General features: G+C 45.9%; 1 protein-coding gene across 10 annotated transcripts in view; it reads right to left on the reverse strand.

Moving 5' to 3' along the window:
• Nucleotides 1-216: 216 nt before the first annotated feature.
• kiaa1109 (KIAA1109 ortholog) overlaps nt 217-18,095 on the reverse strand; it is a 102,183-nt gene continuing 84,304 nt past the window's right edge. For 6 of the 10 annotated variants that reach the window (XM_072707732.1, XM_072707733.1, XM_072707739.1 and 3 more), the window contains 19 exons: nt 17,301-17,481; nt 16,551-16,749; nt 15,422-15,583; nt 15,097-15,236; nt 14,705-14,903; nt 14,281-14,478; nt 13,494-13,670; nt 13,168-13,305; nt 12,601-12,966; nt 12,077-12,230; nt 11,568-11,725; nt 10,672-10,864; nt 9,243-9,460; nt 8,042-8,293; nt 7,549-7,752; nt 5,279-5,473; nt 4,899-5,033; nt 4,369-4,543; nt 217-810 (listed from right to left, as the gene is read on the reverse strand). In XM_072707732.1, the coding sequence (XP_072563833.1) occupies nt 594-810; nt 4,369-4,543; nt 4,899-5,033; nt 5,279-5,473; nt 7,549-7,752; nt 8,042-8,293; nt 9,243-9,460; nt 10,672-10,864; nt 11,568-11,725; nt 12,077-12,230; nt 12,601-12,966; nt 13,168-13,305; nt 13,494-13,670; nt 14,281-14,478; nt 14,705-14,903; nt 15,097-15,236; nt 15,422-15,583; nt 16,551-16,749; nt 17,301-17,481 (3,661 nt within the window). In that variant the 3' untranslated portion in view covers nt 217-593. The remainder of the gene's footprint in view (nt 811-4,368; nt 4,544-4,898; nt 5,034-5,278; nt 5,474-7,548; nt 7,753-8,041; nt 8,294-9,242; nt 9,461-10,671; nt 10,865-11,567; nt 11,726-12,076; nt 12,231-12,600; nt 12,967-13,167; nt 13,306-13,493; nt 13,671-14,280; nt 14,479-14,704; nt 14,904-15,096; nt 15,237-15,421; nt 15,584-16,550; nt 16,750-17,300; nt 17,482-18,095) is intronic. The other 4 variants (XM_072707738.1, XM_072707740.1, XM_072707736.1 and 1 more) reach the window with 2 other exon arrangements.

Consider the following 18,095-nt stretch of genomic DNA (forward strand, 5'->3'; position numbering starts at 1 on the left):
CCCCAAAATGTTCAACTCAAAGTTACGCCCTGTGTCTTGAAACCTTTGTTGGTATAACTTTGTGTTCCATTTTGTTCGCCTCATGGACCCCTGGCTCTGTACACAGAATTAGTTGTGAATGGGAGACACTCGTATTCCAATTTCAATGGATCAGAATGGCAGGAAAAATTAGGAAACATGCAATTCATTAAAATCACCAGGCCAACTACATGCATGTAATGGCAACGCATATATTATGCACGTTAGAAATCAGAACCATTTAAATTCACATTAGTCAATACACATTTTATGTACATTAGTCTATTGAACATCATTTAGAAATTAACTTTAAGCAGTAACTGATCATTTTAACCTTTTTTTGTTCAAAATATACATAACACTGTCAAATGGCAGCATGCACTATAGTAAACATCTACAGATGGTCAAAGTCACATGGTCCAGTGCTTAGTAGTGTTTGTGGAAAAACATACACTAGAGTAATGAAAAATATATTCAGAGGTCGATGTAAACTTGGATTTATATAGTAGTGATTTCACAGTTGACATTCAGGCTTAAGTTGTGTGTTAATGTGTAGGAATGTTGAGGTCTTTGTGTCAGTGTTCATCCTTGTCTCTTCCCTTCCTTTCCTTCTCATCCTGCAGAGCCGTGCCGAGCTTCTTGATCAGAACAGAGAGGACTTTGTCCAGGGGATCCATCACCCCCCTCTGGAGCCACTTGGGAATGGTTGTCCTTGCGTGATGGAAGCCCAGTTTCTGTAGGATGTAGTCCACGCCAACAGGGTCAATTTTTCGCCCAGTCCAGGATATCAACCTGAAGGAAAATGAGTGTGAGGTGGTTGACTTTCTGTAGTAAGTGTATATGGAAGAATTCATGTCACGCCTACCTGGTGACGACAACAACAATCAGTAGGACTCCCTATTTATGGAATGTCAACGATACCTCGCACCGACCTGCTGCCGGTGCAAGGTATCGTTGGCATGCCATTACTGAGCAAACTAATTATCTGTTCTTCCCACAGTTACGTTACGTCCGTCTGTCCCTTTTTACCCGCGCCTCCTGCCTGCCCTCCTTCCCTTCCGCCCTCCCCGTGACCTCCCTTGTGGATTTCCCTTCTCCGTGTGTCCTTGGACTGACTCCCCGGCTCTTCGACCTTCGGATCTCCCCTTCTCAACTATGCTCGGCTTCTGGTGCTTTGTACGGACGGATTATAGTAATGACTCTGCAACGGATTCTGACCCCTCTTTGTCTAACCGCAAATAAATCTGGTTGCTTGGAATCCTCTGTCTGGGTCTTGTGTAACGGTATATATATATATATACACAGACGCTCCTCTACTTACGAACTTTCAACTTATGAACTTTCAGACATACAAACGAAGAGGACTGCAAGTCCAAATTGTGTTCCTTGGGCTCCTGTTTCCTGTCCGCAACTTCAATTTTTTTTCTGCGCACCAATTCTGCCTAGTACGATTTCTAGCGTAGCGTGCGTAGTCCCAGCATCCTACTTCTTTATACTTGCATATACTATTAAAATGTTGAATAACAACTTACAAGCGATTATTCTTTAAACGATTAATCTAGCGATTATTTTTTCGATTATTCGACTCATCTAACTAATTTTTTGATTGATCTGATGATACATTTATTATTAAGCAATTATTTTCAAGTTAGTAATTTAATATAATTCACCCTCTCCTGCACTCGGCGGGAGCAAATTTCCTTTTTGCAGGGTGGTAGGAGATGTCTCATTAATATTTATGAGAGAAGTGCTACATGATTGGCCAGTGTATACCTCACAAAACAGTGCGGCACTGCTGGAACCGGTGATATTAGACAAAACTATATCGGAATTCAGTCTATAATTGATATAGTTTTAACGGTGGCAGCAGTGACACAACTAGCGAGCCTATTAACTTTGTTTTGTAAATGAAAAGCATGCCGCAGGGCCAATAAATAACATATTGTAGCTCTGGAGTGGCAAGGAGATCATCAGGTGGACAGTAAAGTTCAGTTATTAGCAGACTGTTTTATTGCACGATTCTTAAAAGGACAGCGTTAACGTGCTCCTGAGGGGATAAAGTACTTTCACTTACAATACGTTTAGCTTTTCACTTAGTGCACTGCAGTTACACAACATCTACGTAGTCTTGAACAACGCGTCAACACTAAAATTCCATGTCGACGCATATTTATAATCGACATTGTCGATTACGTCGAATAATCGTTCCTGCCCTATATATAGTGCTGTGCAAATGTCTTGTGCATTCAAAAACATGTTTAAAGCTACCTGTCTGGGTAGGAAGTTTATATTTGCTTAGAAAAACATTAACATTAGACCATATGCAAATGAACAGTAAGACAATAAAAACGTACAGGAATTTCCTCCGTTCCCCAAAAAGTGACTGATACCTTGCTGGATGGCTAGACGAACATCGCTTCAGTTCCCAAACCTCGCCTCAGGGGCACCTCAGCCATTCCGTGTACTCACTAAATTTCCCCGTCAGCTCTATTAATTATTTTAATAGCTTAATGAGGTATTGATTAGCCAAACACTGAATGCCACATTTACATGGGTGTATTGGACAGCTGCTGCAAATGCTGGGGTGACTTTAGGAAAGGTTTTGAAATGGCTAACCTCACACTTTAACAGACATAATACACCAGCATGAAGAGCATTTAAACATCATTAAACAATGTTTGCATATTGCTGTATATATGCAGTGAGAGACACTGTAAGGCTCGATCCCTCACAAACATGAAGAGCATTTAAACATCATTAAACGACGTTTGCATATTGCTGTATATATGCAGTGAGAGACACTGTAAGGCTCGATCCCTCACAAACATGAAGAGCATTTAAACATCATTAAACGACGTTTGCATATTGCTGTATATATGCAGTGAGAGACACTGTAAGGCTCGATCCCTCACAAACATGAAGAGCATTTAAACATCATTAAACGACGTTTGCATATTGCTGTATATATGCAGTGAGAGACACTGTAAGGCTCGATCCCTCACAAACATGAAGAGCATTTAAACATCATTAAACGACGTTTGCATATTGCTGTATATATACAGTGAGAGACAGTGTAAGGCTCGATCCCTCACAAACATGAAGAGCATTTAAACATCATTAACTAAACGACGTTTGCATATTGCTGTATATATGCAGTGAGAGACAGTGTAAGGCTCGATCCCTCACAAACATGATGAGCATTTAAACATCATTAAACGACGTTTGCATATTGCTGTATATATGCAGTGAGAGACAGTGTAAGGCTCGATCCCTCACAAACATGATGAGCATTTAAACATCATTAAACGACGTTTGCATATTGCTGTATATATACAGTGAGAGACAGTGTAAGGCTCGATCCCTCACAAACATGATGAGCATTTAAACATCATTAACTAAACGACGTTTGCATATTGCTGTATATATGCAGTGAGAGACAGTGTAAGGCTCGATCCCTCACAAACATGATGAGCATTTAAACATCATTAAACGACGTTTGCATATTGCTGTATATATGCAGTGAGAGACAGAGTAAGGCTCGATCCCTCACAAACATGATGAGCATTTAAACATCATTAAACGACGTTTGCATATTGCTGTATATATACAGTGAGAGATAGTGTAAGGCTCGATCCCTCACAAACATGATGAGCATTTAAACATCATTAACTAAACGACGTTTGCATATTGCTGTATATATGCAGTGAGAGACAGTGTAAGGGTCGATCCCTCACAAACATGAAGAGCATTTAAACATCATTAAACGACGTTTGCATATTGCTGTATATATACAGTGAGAGACAGTGTAAGGCTCGATCCCTCACAAACATGAAGAGCATTTAAACATCATTAAACGACGTTTGCATATTGCTGTATATATGCAGTGAGAGACAGTGTAAGGCTCGATCCCTCACAAACATGAAGAGCATTTAAACATCATTAAACGACGTTTGCATATTGCTGTATATATGCAGTGAGAGACAGTGTAAGGCTCGATCCCTCACAAACATGCTGCCGCTGCTATGAGCTCCATATTCAATATGATTGTAATGAATTTCTGGAGTTTCAAGCCGTCAAACTGCATGTATTGACTGAAAAAGACTCTAAAATGACTTAGCAAGGTGTCCTCTGCCTCGTGCCTCATGGTGTTTGGCTTCAGCATCTCTGTGACTCTGTACTGGATATGCAGTGTGGATAGACTGTAAAGTGTGTCACCATGCCAAGGCTTCTACCAAGGACACCATACAAACCAGGGAAAAAAGACTGACGTGTCTTACTTGCATTCACAGTTTGAGAATGGGGGTAGCCCCGCCTCCCTGTGAATCTCATTGGCCTCCTGGGGGTCCCTACCTGAGGGTAGGCTCCAGATGCCAGGTGTTGCACATGAACTCTCTCCAGTCGACAGTGGTATAGTTCACAGCATCCTCTCTCTCCCTGTCAGAGGTGGACGTGGAGGATTCGTCTTGGAGGGCGGTGGGGCTCTTCTGACCAGGGCGGGTGGCAAAAGCCCGTGGGGCAAAGAGCGCTGCACAGAGGTAGATAGTTCAGATACAGGAAATAAAAATCCAGACCAAGATTTTGATTCAACCAAGCAGTTGAATACTCAGTGACTACGACTCTTTATACTCAACTGCTTGGCTGAAACCAAATCTTTGTCTGGATTTTTACTTTCAGGACATGAACTATCCACCCCTGTATTTGACCAGTTAATCATGTGACACAATGGCCTGGAAGATGGATGAATAGATATTCCACAGGGTGGCTTGTGTGGGACTCTGATTCTTAGTTAAATTTCAAATTTTGAAAAATTTTAACTGTACATTATGAAAATATAGGCTGAAGGCCGGGGGCTCAGTGTGGTTAAACATATGTGTTATTACCTTTCTCCTTCTCCTTCAGGTAGGCTGATACCAGGTCATGCAGGAACATGATAAGCTCAGCATCCATTGTGACACATATGTGGTCCGTGAACTCCGTCACCACACTGCACTCAACCTTGGGTCTGCTGCTGGTATCTGTGTGCGGAGAGATATTAAGATAAGATTATGGTTATCGAGAACCACAGAAGGCTCTTCCAAAAAACCTCAGTACAACCAAACCCAATCAATATGAGACATGGGTCTCCTGTCAAGCTTGTAATTGCTTTAATGAACTCATTATTTTAATAGTAAGTAAATTTACCTGCTACTGGGACTGGTCAAAGCATATTTGGAGACCAAGTTCCCATCAGGTGACACCTGATGTTCTCCTTTGGTCCTACCTGTGAGTGAGGGCTCAACGGGGTCCTGCACGTGGATGGACTTGAAATCAAGTTGCATCCGGGGGAGGGCAAAGATGGTTTCTGTCTCGTGGTTGTAGCTGGATGAGCCGCGGAAGCCGCTTAGCAGGCTGGAGGTCTTCGCCGCCGTGCTACTCTGGGGGACGCTGCCATCCACGTTTCGCAGGAGGTTCAGCTCTGAGGAGACGCAGGAACCTACCTTAGTGCCACCAAAGACTAGAGCTGTTTCAGAGTATTATTTGTGTATTTTTTGTATTATTCTAAATCAAGTCAGAGTGGACAAATCTCAGGTCATCTCATCTAGCCATGTATGGTGAACATTCATTGACCACTTTTTCTTCACTCCCTGGTCAAACTCCTCCAAAACCATTTCTGCTGTGTTTAGGTCATATGACTTGGCCACCTGACCTAAACACAGCAGAAATGGTTTTGGAGGAGTTTGACCAGGGAGTGAAGAAAAAGTGGTCAATGAATGTTCACCATACATGGGACCTCCTTCAGGGCACCTGGAAAAGCATCTAAGGGCACCACATGAACCTGGTGTAGGGGAGACAGCAGGGTCAGCCAGTCCCTGGAGTAATTGGGGTTAAGGGCCTTGCTCAGGGCCCAATGGCGGGATCACTCTTCCGAACCAGGGATTTGAAGGTGCAACCTTCTGAGTCCCCACCAACAAAGCTGCACCCCCCCTCCCCCCCAAAAAAAAAAAAAATTTTGTCTGTTTAATACTCTTTTGGTCAGTGCATAACTCCATATTGTCATGGATTGCTCAGGGGACGCCCCTATGACATCACGTGGGGTTTCCCTACGGGAGTCGAGCAGCGGCCAGAGCGCTTCTTCTACACCGGTCCCGGGAACCGGCAGGACCGGTTACCGTATGCCCTCCTCTACCAGCTGATGCCTGTCGGAGTGATTGGAGAGCCTTTACATTTTAGCCTTCAGTGCGAATTTCGAGCGTTTATTTCCTGCCTGTCTGCACCTCTGCCTGCCTGTTCCCCTGACCTCTGTTCTGTTTTTTTTTTTCGACCTTCGATTCTTAGCCTAGCCCTCTTACTGCCTACGCTGATCGCCTGACCCCTGCCTGTTCCCCTGGAGTCCTACGCCGATCGCCTGACCCCTGCCTGTTCCCCTGGATTCCTACGGCGATCGCCTGACCCCTGCCTGTCCCCGGATTCCGAGTCCTGCCTGTTCCCCTGGATTCCTACGCCGATCGCCTGACCCCTGCCTGTCCCCGGATTCTGAGCCCTGCCTGTTCCCCTGGATTCCTACGCCGATCGCCTGACCCCTGCCTGTCCCCCTGGATTCCTACGCCGATCGCCTGACCCCTGCCTGTTCCCCTGGATTCCTACGCCGATCGCCTGACCCCTGCCTGTCCCCCTGGATTCCTACGCCGATCGCCTAACCCCTGCCTATCCCCGGATTCTGAGCCCTGCCTGTTCCCCTGGATTCCTACGCCGATCGCCTGACCCCTGCCTGTTCCCCTGGATTCCTACGGCGATCGCCTGACCCCTGCCTGTCCCCGGATTCTGAGCCCTGCCTGTTCCCCTGGATTCCTACGCCGATCGCCTGACCCCTGCCTGTTCCCCTGGATTCCTACGCCGATCGCCTGACCCCTGCCTGTTTCCCTGGATTCCTACGCCGATCGCCTGACCCCTGCCTGTCCCCGGATTCTGAGCCCTGCCTGTTCCCCTGGATTCCTACGCCGATCGCCTGACCCCTGCCTGTCCCCGGATTCCGAGCCCTGCTATACCCCTGGATACCGGAGCTGATAGACTGACCCCTGCCTGCTCAATCTCCTTGTTTTCCTTTTTGGATTGTCATTTCTGTCCTACTGCTCTCTCTGTCCCTGGTTCGACGAGGAAGATAATAAAGCCTGTTTTTCCCTTGGACTGATCCGCTATCGCGTCCTCCTTATATTCCAGTGCCCCGCCGTGACACATATATATTATTTTATAGTTTTGATGTCTTCTTAATTATTCTAAAATGCAGAGAATAGTACAAATAAACCTTTCAATGGGTAGGTGTGTCCAAACTTTTGAATGGAACTGTAGCGCTAAATAGTTTAGTTCTAATGTAAACTGCTCCTCGTCTAGATTCCTCCTGGGATCCATAGCAATATTAAATAATTCCATATTTGACTATATATATTCCCCTCAGAAGGAAGTCAATTTGATGCAGGGCCTTTGAATATGAATAATTGTTGCCAAAGCAGCGAAGAATTCGTTTTGGTTTACTTCTGATTTAAGGTTTCAGACCTTCATTTCTCATGGCAGTGACATAGCTGAACCATTCCTTGATGCTGGCGACCCCGTGTGGGGGGTTCTCATGTCGCCGCCGGGTGATCTTGGTGATGGTGGCCATAGGGCTCTCCAAGGCTCCACAAGGTTTGGTCACCATGGTGTTGTGGCCAAGGTGGAAATCCAAGGTCTGCACAATGTAGGTTGAGTTGTCGCTGGATCCTAGAGGAGAAAAAGCAGCACAGAACCCATCCTATAACTTGACATTTGCTACAGGAACAGCTGCGTTGACTGATCGGTTGCAAATTACACAAACTGCAATTCTTTGTGCTTTCTCGCAGGAATTAGGGTTTACTCACAGTTGGAGAACATGCAAGACAACAACGTACAGATAGTCCAAAAACTCAATCCTGCTACCACAAATTTTATAGTGTATAAAAAAAATTATTTCCTGCATTTTCAGATCGTTGTGAATGAAATTCATGCAGACTAATCATTAATGGGTACACACCATCTTCCCATATCTTTTGAGCCTCAGTCCAGAAGGCGATGTTGGGCTCCTCTAAATGAAACAATGCCCAGGACTTAGCACGAAAGTTGGGACCATGAAAGCAGGCCAGAGTCATGTGGTTGCCGTGGAGACTCATGGAGCCTCCCAGTTGCACGGCATCCTCCGGTAGGGGCATCTGGAAGAGTGAGATGTGGCAGCCGGCGATGACCTTCAACACGTTGGGCCAGTGTCGATGGTGAGCCGCGTCCATGTCTGGAAGAGAGGTACCAGGAAATGTCAGAGCAACTTGATTTTATCCCCAACCCATCTATACAATTGCTTTACAGATGAAATTCAGTTGAAGCATGTTGTAGTATATTACAGGAAAACCTCATCAATGCTCTTCAAGAGCTTATCCCATTTGTGGGATCTTGTGAAGGGTGTCACCCTGATTGTGTTGGGAACACGCCACAATCGAAGGGGTTGTTTTTTTGGTGAGGGATACCAACTAGGGTGGCCAGGTATTTTCCCGTGTCTGTTCCCTTGATAGTGGAATTACTCACAAAACCACATCTGGTAATCCGGTTCTCTCTCAACCTTCAAGAAATGCCTCAAGACCCATGTGTTCCAGAAACACCTGTACAAGTGGTTTCTGGTGTTGCACTTTGTCTTCTCATTTGAATATTTGCATTTTGTTTTTGCTATGTCTATATGGTGTGGTATGGCTTTAATGTATTGCATGCTTGTCACTTTGAACAAAAGTGTCTGCTATGTAAATAAATAAATCTATGTGGGACGGAACTCAGAAGGTTGCTCACATATGATGAGCACTCCTTGGCCGCTTTTCCTTCACTCTCTGGTCAGACTATTTCTACTGGGTTTAGATCAGGTGGCCAGGTCATGTGATGTGGCACTCTATCACTCTCCTTTTCAGATGGCTTGGCATGTCCAGACTTTTTACTGGTACTGTAAAACCTGCTGGAACCTGGTCATGCAACCTCCAGTAGCATATAAGTTCCACTTTACTGACTCTTGCCTACACCTTCCTCAGGGACCTCACATTATTTATTCTGCTCCTCTGAAGTCATCAGATGATCACTGATCTTGGACTGGTAGAATAGGGCATGCTGTGAAAAAGCTGATGCTAATCAAATTCTGCAGAGATCGCTTAACTACAGGAAGTACCCTTGAGGATGGGGCAGAACAAACCAGAGATACGTACACATCTCAGTATTTCCCTTCTCAGCACTGGCAGGTGGGGCTTTGGGGGGCATGTAGGGGACTGGACTCCATGTGGACAAAGCTCGCTTGCTGGTGTCAAACTGCTGCGTGAAGAACTCTTGTAGCTTCACGCCAATCTTGATGAGGTCGGGTGTGGTGGAACGGGAGATGATCACTTGAAAGATGTCCCACTGAAGATCGCCATGGACAAAGATCTCGCTGAAGTGGAGGAGAAGAAAATCAAGGTTGAAAATGGCTTATTATCTGAAAGTAGGCATTTAACCCACTGGGGTCGATGACATCGTCGGCGATGCCGCGTATTTTTCTTGTATCTTTCTCGCTGAAATCTATTTTTAGAAACATGGAAAAAAACGCTGACTAAATCCATAATCTGTCTTCTTTTCAAAACATCCATTGTCGAAAGTATTAACGTTTTTAAAATTAGGTTAAATTGGCAAAAAAGTAAACCATGTCACCTTACTTTGTTTTACTCGCATCGGGGGCGTGTAGTACCGCTGTCACCCGAAGATCGCTATTCACATTCTAAATAGCTAATAATTCTAATAGCTATAATTAGCGCATTAGCATGGTAATTTGATGAACAGTGCAACGGTGAAACGTGATCCAGATACATCCCCATCAACACCATAAAAAGGGGGGGGGAGGGTGTGGCCAGGTGTGAATGTCTCATTTATTCATCTTCATGTAGTTTATGATATTGAATGAAATGTGTGATCATGCCCCAGTCAGTGAATGTGAATGTGTGATCATGCCCCAGTCAGTGAATGTGAATGTGTGATCATGCCCCAGTCAGTGAATGTGAATGTGTGATCATGCCCCAGTCAGTGAATGTGAATGTGTGATCATGCCCCAGTCAGTGAATGTGAATGTGTGATCATGCCCCAGTCAGTGAATGTGAATGTGTGATCATGCCCCAGTCAGTGAATGTGAATGTGTGATCATGCCCCAGTCAGTGAATGTGAATGTGTGATCATGCCCCAGTCAGTGAATGTGAATGTGTGATCATGCCCCAGTCAGTGAATGTGAATGTGTGATCATGCCCCAGTCAGTGAATGTGAATGTGTGATCATGCCCCAGTCAGTGAATGTGAATGTGTGATCATGCCCCAGTCAGTGAATGTGAATGTGTGATCATGCCCCAGTCAGTGAATGTGAATGTGTGATCATGCCCCAGTCAGTGAATGTGAATGTGTGATCATGCCCCAGTCAGTGAATGTGAATGTGTGATCATGCCCCAGTCAGTGAATGTGAATGTGTGTTCCCTACCCCTAGACCTCAGAGAAGAAGTTAGGTAATGTGTGAAATATCTGATAACCTAATGACCCAGTGACCACCTTTGCTTCTAGAGATGCAAAGCCCTTTGTAGAAGAACAACCTGAGTTCCTTGGCTATGTGTGGCCTGATGAGCACCTTTTCTCTGACAGGCTGGTGTCCATGGTGTTGCAGAGGTTGACTTTCCACTCATCCTGCAGCTGAAGGTCAGCATTGCTGAAGACGCCCATGAGGATGCTGGAGCCCATGTAGTCGACTCGAGCTTCGGTGGAGCCCATTGTCACCTGGATCTTGTGGCTGGGCTGCTGGTTGGGGTGCTCGGAGATATGAGCTGTGGAACCAAGTTGACAGACTCAGCTTGGCTAACATCATGCGTGATGTGGAGAGGTTGTACAGCAAGCCAGCATACGGAGAGTATTTAAACAGAATGTGGGTAGGAGTCAAACCCTGTTAACCAACTCCGCCTTTTAGACTCTGTATCGTGAACCACAGCATCGATCCTTCAGTGATTTAACTGTGACCTAACAACTACACCAACATTTCTGCACAGATGATATAATATTAACAAGATGCCATGGGATCTAGCTCTTAATCCTACCAGTGGGATCTGTTGTCTTGGTTCCTATACTTGAGGAAGAAGTGATAAATAGAGATTTTATCTTCATTAGTTCTACAGATCATTCTGTGAGAAAAAGTGAAAGGAAAGCAGTAGGTTTGTGGTGCGACGTGTGGTGGGAAACACGGCACACAGCAAAGGTTTACTGCTGCGCTTCTGCGCAATACAAGGCAACAAAGTGAAAGGAAAATAAATATATATATATATATATACACACACACACACACACACACACACACGTGACCCAGGCAGACACTTGAACCAGGGTCCCAGAGCTGTGATGCAACAAACTAACCTCTGCACCACCGTGCCGCCCTCTATATATATATATATAAAAAATATAGAGGGCGGCTCTATATATATTCTCTATATATCTCTGTAGCGTGGAGAACCTGACACCCACTGAAATTCCACTTACAGACCATCTCCAGGGTGTTCACGTCGATGTTCCCCCCCACCACGCCTCCCTTGGAGTCCAGCCGGGACCTTCCCAGCCCCACGGACATGCTGATCTCCCGGTCCCTGTTGCTGCCCACGGACAGCCGGCCCTGGCTCTTCAGCCCGCTGGTGGTCCACCTGGCAGGAAGAGGGAGGCCATCTCTCAGAAACACCTACACATCCCTCACACAGCTGACTGGACATCCACAGTAGGACTGTATGCAGAACCAGTAACTAATGTGGAACTTCCTCCTGGGATCAAAGATGTCCACCTTAATCTTAAATAAGATGAAACTCTGATTTCTTGTGTCTTGTAGCATGAGCCATATAGTTATGGGAAGAGTGGGATCAGCAGTGGAATTTACCACATGTGATGTAAATGCAGTGCTCTAAGTATAACTGGTGGTGGCCGGCTAAGATTTTCCCCAAGTGAGTGGTTTCAGCATCACATGATTGTGTGCAAATGTCATTTAGAGGTAAAAAGCTTACGTGTTATTTCCCATGACGTTGCTCATGTTCATCTGCACATTGAGCTGCTTGAGGTTGATGGCAAACACCACCAGCGTCTCCCACGGCGCCCCCTGCTGGGCACCCACCTTGTTGTTCCTATTGAAGGAAGGCGTGGCAACCTTGGAGACAGAATCTGCAATGCAAACAGAGAGGGTTTGCATGGGTGCTACTCAGTAACCATCAGTGACTTTACATTTTACATTTGTATAGTTGTCCTGCATCGACTGAAAAGTTACTGGATTCCCATTTTACACACTTTGCTTATGTATGTCCTCAGTGTGGCAGTGAAATTCTCTGATCAGGTTCAGCCCTGACAGAGACAATGTGGATGGATCACTTGGAAATGCTTTACAATACACAGGAAGCTGGAAATAAAATGTAGCAATTTGCCACTTAAAATAGCTGAAACATCATGGAGGAATGTAGGAAGCAACATGTACACATTAATAGGCACATGCATTTTGGTTAATAAAAGACATTATAGAGAATTTCTGTTGCTTCACCTTCAGTTATCACAATAACCGACTGCGAAGGTGTCCCCTCTTTGGTGCTCTGCATTACAGGCCACAGATCTGTCCAAAACCCAGTGAAAAGTTCTTTTGGCAAAGATGGCAGCCCACCTCTCCTAGGCACAGAAGAGTCGGAGACGCTGCGGGAGCGGGCGGCGGCGGGGGATCTGAGGTGGGCCAGCGGCCCGGGAGACATGTTGCTGGAATGTTCCCCGAACACGCTCGGCGACTGGGGCATGTGCTGGAAGGAGCACGACTGGTTGGCTTGGTCCCAGGTCCGCCAGTAGGCCTTCCGTGTGGAGTCTGGCGACAGGTGCTGGGCCACGTTCTCTACAGAGTCGGGCGTGGCCGGGCCTGATGCTGGCCGTAACAGGGAGGGAAGACATGTTCCTATAACCAGTCTCTCCAATGGATCCCTGCAGTGCTGGCTTTGGTACAGAGATACTACACTCCCTTAGTTCTTAGCTGTCTTCCTTCAACCTCTCATATGATATGAATACTTGTGGGCGTGTCCTGCTATAAGGAGCGTGGACCAATGGCAGTGAGCGCTGGGTTCCTCACCTGGCAGGTTGATGGTCTGGTCCCCCAGGAAGAGGCGGCGTGCGATGCTCCGGCGATACCAAGCCCGGGGAAAGGCTAGTATCTCACTCAGCCTCCTCATGTCATATTTCAAGGAGGCGGAGCCAATATCACACACAGCTGTGGAAGAATGGTAAGTGTTGAGCGGCTGGAATGTATCAAAGAGCGAGGACATGCCAGGGAACGACCCGTGAATGATACAGATTCATACCGGTACATACATGACTTTCAATGAAGTTATATCACATGTCAAGCTACACCACCAATATTAAATTCGGCCATGGGTTGGGGAGTTGATATGTGGGTACCTGAGATGTTAATGAGGGTGGCGTCCATTTTTCCCCCCTTGCAGGGGACAAAGCTCTCGATGAAAGTGAGCCCTCCAGTGCGGCGCATCCTGGACAGACTGACCTTCACAAACTCCAGGTTGATGCTGAGGGAATCTTTTCTTCCAGTCACTGAGGAGGGTTCCTCATCTACTGAGCCTGAGTGGGAGTGGGGAACAGCCAACAATGGCACCAAACCTGCATCTAATGGGCTTCAACCTTTCAGACACGGCCCTCTAGACGTAAGAGACTCCACCAGTGCCAATTCTATCAGAACCAGGAGCCCAAATCTAAGGTCGGTACCGAACCCCCCCTAGTAACCATAGCCACATATGACCACAACTATTATTTAAAATAGTCCTGGAGGGCCGGAACCTTGCACATTTTTGGGTTTCCCCTCCTTTAACACATCTGATTCAACTCCTTGTGCTAATTACCACATAGCTCTTGAGCTGAAACATTTGTGGTGGAACAGGGAAAGAACTAAGCTACACAGAGCTCCGGCCCCCCAGGACTGCAGTTTGATACCTCTGACCTAAACTATCTACCACACAGCTCTTGAGCTGAAACATTTGTGGTGGAACAGGGAAAGAACTAAGCTACACAGAGCTCCGGCCCCCCAGGACTGCAGTTTGATACCTTTGACCTAAACTATCTACACTGGTCACATCACCATCAACATAATAACCCCAGTGCCTCCACCAATTTCATCGCGCATTCCAGTATTCTGAAAAACATGACTCTCTTCATTAGGCAGATCAGACCCTACCCAAGGGTCCCGGGGGTCGACCGGCGACTGTCGATTTCTGCTTGCCAGCCCCATACGGATGGAACACATAGAGCGAGAAGTCGGACATGCAGGCTGTGAAGCTGAGACCGGAGGAGTTGCTGGGGGGTCCTGTCAGGTCCGACTGGCTACTGCTGTGCCTGCTTCTGCCCAGGGGGCTGCCCAGCCCCGGGGAGGAAGCTAGGAAGGAAGCATCAGGTGATGTGCACCTCAGCAGACAGCGTGACAGAAATTTGAATGCAAGTTTAGGCTTTCGAAACGTACAGTGTGCGGCAATACTATATATTGTCAACTAGCTGCTATTAAAAACCACTTATGACCACAACCAATGGCTTTTAAGATTCATTTCTCCAGTGACTAGCTTGGCTAAGGACAGCTAAGTGCCCAGGGAGGGTGAGGTTCCTACCCTTGGTAGTGGAGACTTTGAGGACACTGTGGGCGAGCGGGGACCCCGAAAGGGTTGGGTGGGGTCCCTCGTTCTGGTGAACAGAGCCAGGCAGCTCCAGCTCGCCGCGATTGGACGAGAAGACCAAGTCAAGGGATGGTAGCTTCAGCATGCATTCCACCCTTGACATAGGCAGGCAGCTGAAGCGGATCTGAGAAGGCTGGTTGAATACAGGAAGAAGGGGAGTATTACCATGCCAACCTGACATATAACACTAGAAGATTTGGAAACCTGCTCACAGTGTTAATAATCACCATGGTTTACAGTGCTAGCAATCACTTACAAAAGTGTAAAATATGCAATATAAAGGTCACTGAAAATGTGAGAATGAAATGGTCTGGGAGCATGAGAACCTGTACTCGGACGTAAACTACAACGTCGACCGGGAAAGAGGAGTAGGCTGATGTTGAGGAGGACACCAGGGAAGTGGTCGATTCCTCCAGGGCGTCCACTGGCTCAAAAGGGCCCACATCCTCATCCTGAGAGTTCATGGCTAACGGGGTGAGAAATTGTGGTTATATTCATTAAAATATCTCATACTTCTCGAAATGTTGCTGACATCGTACCAGATCATCCATCTATATTCCAGATGCTTTTTCTGCTCGGGGTCATGGATGATGTCTTCTGGTGGCCAACATTAAGCATACGACCTCTTTGCTGGATGCGGCAGGTTCATACCGGTATAGTTCCTCTCCACAGGCGTGATGGGGATGGTTTCCAAGGCCTTCTCCAGGAAGTCCAGCAGGCAGGGGCTGATCACCATCTCCTCAGGCAATGTCTGCAGGGCCACCCATGCATACAGCTTGGCCGTCTTCATACCTCCACTGCCTTTGCCTTTGGCTGCAAGCGAGGTCTCCATCAGAACAGGGATCACACTTGCTACGTGTCCAATATGTGCTGATAACAAAGGACTTATAAGACTAACAAGAGCCAAAGGCTGCTCCTCAGCTTCTAACACCATTGGTGCATCATCTGATGAATCAGCTGGACATGCTATAAGAACACCCATGTACAGCACTGTGCAAAAGTCAAAAATAAAATGCTCTTTAAATGACCATCGTATTGGTGTAAAACTATAGTATTATGCCAGTCAAAGCGTGTCAACTTAGCCATTTCAAAACTTCTGTGAAAATCGTCCCCAGTATTTGCATCAACCATCTCAACGACATATTTTTCGATTTGGCTACTAACACACATGGAATGGCTGAGCTGTCCCGGAAGAGAGATTCGCTCAAAGGATGTTCATCTAGCCATCCAACAAGATGTCAGTAACTTTTTGGAGAACAGAAGATATTTTTCTAGTTTTTATTGTATTGTTCTTAATTTTCCTAGGTTCTAATGCAAAATTTTGTTTTTGTTTTGAGCTAAAGTGCACTTACTATCTAGAAAAACAAATTAGAACATTTCTGCCTAAGACTTTTGCACAGTACAGGCATACCTCGTACAACGTCCGTCCAAACAAAGCCCATTCACATTAACGTCCATAGGCCATAAGGATATAATAGAAAAAAATCGTCATCTAACAATGGGATGTAGTGGACACAATCAGGCTCAGAGCATGCAAGAGCATCATGTGTGCATTCCTGCGTGCATCACTGTAAACAAAGCCCTGTGAATTTATTCATGGCATTACTTAGCCTTGCTCAGTACATGTTCACGCAACCTCCAAATCACATAACAACCAGCTCCCCAGAACGTAACATGGACGTTAAGTTAGGTACACCTGCACTATACGAATACCACACACACTAAAAACATGCAGGTATAGTGAGAGAACACACGCATGCACAATGAGGGTTACCAGTACCTGATGGAATTGCTGGGGCAGGGGGAGGAAGGAGTGTATTAGTCTTGCTTTGGGCTGGACTGGGAGGACTGGGAGGACTGGGAGTGCTGCTATCTTTCATACCATACAGCTTGGACTCTTTCGACAGCGTCCTGGGCAGGGAGGATCCACGGGAGGCGTTTGGCGAGTCGGTCTTCAGCGTCTTTGAATTGTAGTGCAGCTGTGTCCGATCAAAGATTACTGTCAGCGACTCTCTGTCTCACAGAGCAAAGCTTTAGTTTTCCTCATTGAGCTGATATGAATTAGCAGCAGTCCTGAAACTCACAGACGAGCGTTTGAAATGATGCACCACTGTTTTATAGGTCACATGCACACTGGCTTTCATTTTCATAATTATAACCAATGATTTATGGAACTGACAGTAAAAGATCACCAACGAGGGGGAGGTCGGCTGTGTTTGGGAGGAGGCGTGTAATGTCAGGGGATGAACCCCCACAAAAACTGCCTATTTCTCATCATTTCTAAGTATTATTTACCTACCTGGCAACCCCAGCCGGAGCGCCAGTCCAGAACTTGAGGACCCCTCTGTAGACCCAACTCTTGTCTTCTTGACCCTGCCTGTTTTGACTTTTTGATACCAGAATGTCTCTCTTCTGGGTGTGTTCCTCCCCTCCCTTTAGTTAGACCCTTAGAAAGTACCCGGTTCAGCCTTCCTGTCTCCTACCACGTTGATCTTGTCAGCATCCAGACCGAGGTGAGCTTTACACCCACCTTCACATCCACTCCAGGGATGTAGAAGACGGTATTCTCGGAGTCTGTGGATTTAGTCTGCAGAGAAGAAGGCGCTTTCTTGCCAGCCAGCAGGTGGACTGTGGAGGTGCAGGCTGGCTGAAGCTTCTTCTTCTTTGGTGGAGATTCGTGATCCAGACTCCTTAGGTTTCGGTCACAGCTTCTGCAAAACAAGAGGCATTGTTATTAAACCAATGATGTGCAGCACTCACAGGAAGTCTTGGGACGCTTACATGATTCAGTATACATATTGCAAATTTATTGGTTTTATTACAAAAATTATTGTATCATTCATTTGTTGATATATTAGCAATCAAAATATGCCACTGGAACACAGGACTGATGGCATTACAACCAGTAGTTTTAAGTAAAACATTCAAGTACTAGTAAGTAAAACATTTCAAATAGTAATAAAATGAAACTCAAATTGTAATTCTGAAAGAGCTGTTACAAGTTAAAAACCCCATTTACAAGTAATTTCAAGCAGTTTTTTGTGCTTTTTAATTAGAAACACATTTGCCATGACATACTGTAAAACACCAAAACATTTGTGTTTAACATCCCTTTGGCAGCCAATGACTACAAAAGTAGTAATGACAAAAACAGAACAGAATGAGTCAGTCAAAAACTTAAACTTAATAACACTTAATAAAATGAAATTGTTCCCTCCTGGAGCCGACACCTTATCGTGGTGGAGGGGTTTGCGTGTTCCAGTGATCCCAGGAGCTAAGTTGCCCAGGGCTTTATGCCCCTGGTAGGGTCACCCAAGGCAAACCG

This window comes from Paramormyrops kingsleyae, chromosome 25 (genome assembly GCF_048594095.1).
Source record: "Paramormyrops kingsleyae isolate MSU_618 chromosome 25, PKINGS_0.4, whole genome shotgun sequence".
NCBI classification, from domain to species: domain Eukaryota; kingdom Metazoa; phylum Chordata; class Actinopteri; order Osteoglossiformes; family Mormyridae; genus Paramormyrops; species Paramormyrops kingsleyae.